The sequence below is a fragment of the Dichomitus squalens genome (assembly GCF_000275845.1).
Source record: "Dichomitus squalens LYAD-421 SS1 unplaced genomic scaffold DICSQscaffold_109, whole genome shotgun sequence".
Lineage (NCBI taxonomy): Eukaryota > Fungi > Basidiomycota > Agaricomycetes > Polyporales > Polyporaceae > Dichomitus > Dichomitus squalens.
The window spans coordinates 1-5674 of NW_006766991.1; the positions used below are offsets into that span (position 1 = coordinate 1).

The 5674-nt window shown below is 52.9% G+C and overlaps 1 protein-coding gene across 1 annotated transcript; it reads left to right on the top strand.

The window, feature by feature from the left end:
- Positions 1 to 2306: 2306 nt before the first annotated feature.
- On the top strand, positions 2307 to 3698 carry DICSQDRAFT_175596 (uncharacterized protein; the record flags this gene model as incomplete). The annotated part of the gene is made up of 1 exon (XM_007371482.1): positions 2307 to 3698. One exon carries the CDS (start codon positions 2307 to 2309, stop codon positions 3696 to 3698), a length of 1392 nt encoding a protein of 463 aa, XP_007371544.1.
- Between the last annotated feature and the right edge of the window lie 1976 nt (positions 3699 to 5674).

A 5674-nucleotide genomic window follows, 5' to 3' on the forward strand; every position in this document is an offset into this window, starting at 1 on the left:
CTCTTTGTCTCGGCTATTGTCCCACAAGCGAAACCTCAGTTCAGATTCCCGGCCCAAACTCAGCTTGCCGATCCTCAGTTCACAAAGCACGACCTACACCTGCTAGACACGAGTACATTGCGATAAAACCTCAGTACAGTGTCGCTGAACCTCAGTTTGATCTTGCCGAACCTCAGTGTAATCTTGCCGAACCTCAGTGTAGCCGAGCTGTACTGCAGTTCTCGACCTGGTCTTCATGTGTGGTGTCTACTGTAGACTGCATACTGTTAACAGACTAGTCTTTCTAGAAAATCATTAAAGTTGTTGAATGAGAGACCAGATTGTAGACTTGAGGACCTATTGATAATCCACGACCTAGCACCACAAATCGATGACAAACTGCGCGCTTGCACCCGAATAACAGCACCAAACACGATCACGGACTTGGATGTACGGCGTGCGACCTTGCTCGCCTATTTTTTGTACAGATGCACCGTCATAGTACCGCGTGCATGGCGTCAGGATCTTATGACCGTGTCAGAGCGACAGCTTCCCAGTCTTCCCGCTGAGCAACGTTACAAGAGCTGGAACCAGTATGGGAGCACCCCGGATAGACATTCCCATAAGTAGCTTGGAGTACATTTTCCCTTGTGAGATTTGATCCTGCGATGAACTCTACGTCAGCCTGAGGTGAAAGCAGGATCAAAGTTACTATCACGGCAGGGAATCAGATATTTCCAGCTGGAGAAAAGTCTTCGAAAAGGGGACGCGCGAGGCAAACAATCCGTGAATATGTGGCGTTTCTGGATAAAAGTCATTGAAAAACGACAGGCTATTGCCTTTTGCGTCCCCATTTCATCGACTTTTCTCCAGTCGAAAACATCCGATTCCCTGCCGTGTATACAACAACGATGCGGTCCTTCAAATTACCTTTTCCGACGCACGCCTTGTGCCGGTTTGTTTGTATCTGGCCGCCGGTGGGTACCGGCTGCGGGCAGACGTCCTAGAGCCTGTTCTGAACGATATAAGGCAAACACTACTGCTCGATTAAACTGGACAGACCACAGGAGGCATTAAGAACGCTCCATAGACAAAATGCGTAGCATGTAATGTCTCTATTGCTCAACAATGTCCTTGGCGCTTAGATAGTCTCCCTTGATGGTTCCGCAAACATGAGCAAACACCTTTTCCTCGTGTAAGGCCAGTAAGCGCTCCTAGTGGGTCGGAGTGGAATATTGATGTTGACCTCCTCGAGTGCGGCCGCCGATCGCGAGCTGCGTGATGCCTTGAACCCCGACTTCCCCTCTTCTGGATTTCCATGTGTTTTGTACTCAATACTGTAAGAATATCGTATCATCCCGATGCACCCCTCCTACTGAGTGCGACAAACGCACGGAATTCTTCCTCTCTACTTGTCTACATAGAATCCTGATTCTGAGAGTTTGCATGGCTGCAATGCGAAACCGCCTTATAAGCAGGATAGCTCAACTTCTTGCATGAGGTGTGAGTCATCTGTCACTGTGAAACGGCGTCTCAACAGAAAATGAGTCAGTACCGCAGCTGCGTCCGAGCTAAGGCTAAGGCATCCTTGCATATAATTTGGGGAGGCGAACGCGCTAGCGTGTCCGCAGCTTGTCCTCGACCACTTCCTTGCTTTCTGCTGCGTACGTTCCGCTCGTCTGCAGTTCGTTGCTCATCACACTCACCACCTCAGGTCGGCGACGTAGCTCTACGACTATCGCAACGATTGACAGCATATGGCAGCAGCTAGTCTGTCTAGAGTCCAGGAATGCTATAAGAGATATCTCGATTCCCTCCACGGCGAGACGAACAAACTGGAGTACGTGTGCATACTTGTGCTAATAGGCAAATTCGCTGAGTGCATGGTTTCTGCGCAGCAAACACGGCGTGCGTGTTCCTATCATCTTGATATTCTGCCGTCGGATCCTTCTGAGATGTTCTCACGGTTGCTGCAGCTCAGGACTATACGTGACGATCTACACGGTACTCTGAAGTTAATCAGTAGCGAAGTCAATGCAAGGCAACCCCTTGTAGCTCTCCCTGCTGAACTCCTTGCTCGCATTTTCGAGGAACTCTTGTTCACGAGGTCGGACGCCCTTCCACGTGTGTTCAAGTTGCTTTGGAAGCCATCGTTGAAGAATAGTGCTGCGTTGATCCCTATCTCCCAGACATGTCGCCGTCTCCGTGACGTCGCTTGTTCACGGCCGTCTTGGTGGGCCCACATCACCTCGTAGACGCTTGGGGCTACCGGGTCCTCGTACCATATGACTCTTCCAGCTCTCCAGCTATGTCTCCAAAGAAGTGAGATGACCCCCATGATGCTGGACTATAATCTGGACTTGAACAGCAGCATATCCGGTCCGTCGAACGCAAGCTCGATCTCTCGACTTGAAGGAGTCCATCTGTTGCGAAACCATCTCGCCCTCGTCTACGCATTCGAGGGGCTGATGGCGTCTCCTATCCTTCGTCCACAACTCAAAGCGTTATCCTTGGAATATCACAACGACGACAGGCGGTGCGAGCCTTTCTTCATTCTAGGCCCCACCCAGTACCCTGCGCTCGAACACCTCTGCTTGCAAGGCGTCCCCATTCTCCTGCTGGATCCGACTCTTCGGCAATCGTTCCCGCCTCTCACTCACCTCGTGATTGTTCAGAGCACGTCTGATTCTATTCATACCCAAATCCACCTACTCATGCATATCTGTCCCAACCTGAGAAACGTCGTACTGTCAAACGTATCCCCGCATGTCAACTCTCCTGGGGTGCCCACACCGCTCCCCGAGTCTGCACGCGTGAGCCGAGTCATCTTGCACGACATGAGCGGGGTCTCCTTGAGGTTCTACCTCTCGCTCTTCCCTCCTCATCACCATCCCAGGGCGCTCCAAGTAATTCACGACACATTACCGGTGTCTGGCTTCAATTATGAGCACTTGCTGAGAGACAGAATACAAGGACGACCTACGCACCTACAAGTTGCAGTGTTCCCGGACAGCACGACGAGCAGTGGGGGTTTCAAGATCTCTGTCACCGTCGCAACCGCTCGGAATGCCGTTCGAGTAAGGTCCAACGTCAACCTGCTCTACAAATCGCACTACGGCCTGCCCGACGTCTGGTTAAATAGCCTACTCTGGGACGCAGGTGTGGATTTGTCGAGTGTACGCGAGGCATGGCTGGTGAACGTCGCTGCACCGTTCACTGCGCTCGTAGCACCATTCAACTCGAGCGCCGTTGCCACTCTCCGCCAGCTGCCCGCCTTGGAGACTGTTGTTCTCGTCACAATCGACCATCCCAGCAACGGACCTGGGAACGCGTATTGGCCCGACGTCTCCGTCCTACCGGACACCGCCCACGCCGACTTCTTTACCGTCCACCACAAGACGCTCCGCCTGGTGTACTACGATGCGTGTCCGCCGTCCGTGTGCCCGTTCAGCCGGGAGAACATCAAGCTGGGATTTTGGCGCATGCTCGAGCAGCTTGCGTCGGGGGCGTATCGGTACCTCGAGCATCTCATCGTGCAGTTGTCGCCGCGATTCGAGATTGAAGACGCGGAGACCGTGGTAGGCGAGCTCGAGGCATACTTCCGGACAGTCAGTATCCAGCGCATCGTGGAGATGCCGCAGATGCCTCTCCCTCCGTGTTGTGTTGAGCCTGATTCGGGTCCGGGCGGCAGCTATACCTGGACTGATTCAATTGCGTAAACGTACGTCGCAATCCGTGTGTCACCACATCTTCTTGGCTAACAGATTGCAACCGTGATAGGGACGTCGTGCATGCTCGTCATTTCTAACCATTGGTCACGATGTTCGAAGGGCTTCCCGTTCTCGACAGTTTCGAAACATCATGTAGAAGTTCGAGGGCAAGCGGGCACAAATGGGATTCGCGTTTGGCCGGTGCAAACGCGTGCCGTACACAGTAGATACAATAAGGCTTATATACATAGCTAAATAGGGGTAGATAAGGGCGCGGGGGGGCGGGACCTGTGGCGCTCGTTCCGCGAGCTCGCCATCTTGACGCCAGGATTCCAACACATCCCCTCGAGCGAGCGCGGGCAACAAGCGAAGGATAACAAACAAATCGAGCGGGACGGGGATAATGGAAACAGCGAGCAAGGAAGGAGGGGTTGTGTCCGCACAAATAAGGGATAACATACAATAAGTCTAATGCATCCCCTTAATCGGGCATTTACCACGCTTCTATCTCCTTCTCGGCAAGAAGCTGATCGGCGCTAACGGTTGCCGAAAACGCGTAATGGGCCTCTTCAGTCTTAAGCTCGGGGCAGTCGCGCTGATAGTGGCCCTTCTTTGAGCACTTGAAGCAGGTGATGCGCTCGAGCGGGGTGCGGGGCTTCGTGTAAGCAGCGAGGGCGACTTCGGAGTCATGATGAGGCGGGTTGAGGGACAATTGGCGCGACTCTTCGTTAAGTAAGCGGGTGATGACGTAATCGATGGTAAGCTCGCTAGGCGGGGTAGAGTCCAGGCTCCTACCCACCACTGTCTCGAGTTGAGGGGGCGATATCCTAGAGGCGGGGGACAAGCTGATATCCGATAGAGTACAGAATCCTGTAATATAAGCACCAGATCACGTGTACATTGTATCCCCCTCAACTCTCCACAGCGGCTGGCATCAAACACAGGTAAATAAACGGAGCCCGGAGAGAAAGCGCTCGAGACCATCCCCGTTTGGTAGGCACTCCCCCGAGGGCATCATACTTTCTCATGAATTCCTCTCTCCCAGAACACCTCTTGTCCTCGGGCCTATCTGCCCTCCCAATAATGTCATCACAGATTCCTGACGTCTCGGAGATCAGGGCGTGTGCTTTGGAGAAGCTTGGTCGCAGACCATGTCTCTGGCAATGTGATGTATTGAGAGCTCTGCTCAAGCGCAGTACTAGAGATATTGTGTGCCACCCATTATGTTTTGCCTTGGCCACGGCTTGTACGGCTTGAGAGTGACAGGCACACATAATGTTGTGTGCCCAGTTGCAGATCAAATCAGAGGTTGCTGAGTGGTAGTATCATAATGCAGCCACAATGCTGGCGGCATTTTGGAGGAGGTCATGAAGGACGGGGTAGGCAGGATCATGGCATTGATTTAGAACAAAAAGTACAAAGTCAGCTAATGAGAGACAAGAAGCAAAGATTTGCATCAGACTTGTGGCTGTTGTGCGTGGACGGGATCCATGGCGAGAGAGGAGCCGACAGTACTGTTGTAAGATTCAGAGTACCGTGCAGGAGTACTGTCACAGTTTTCTCGTGCCACGTGACCTAGGGGTCATGTGAACCAGGACAGACGCTCACCTTGACCACGGGCAACTCGTATCGGAAAGTGGAGGAGCCGGGATCGAACCCAGGACCTTGTGGGGTCCAGGAGCGCCCATCCTCACTCACTGGCAGGTGACTCACACGTCAGCGGGGGCGCTTACTCATCGGAGCAAGCCCGGACTTAGCATGACTCAGGTATTAGTCACGAGGACACCATGTGACAGGTCAGGAGGCAGGACATGAGTCAGCAGACTCTGACCAAGCAGGGACAAATAGGTACCTGGTCTGTGCACCGTTGTATTTGTATAAATAGTAGGGAGTCTGAGGCAGGGAACCTCAGACTTGATCTTCTCGTCGATCCCCATCTCCTCTGTAGGTAGCTAGCAGCCCTACCTCTCACTGCCCTTCTAGTC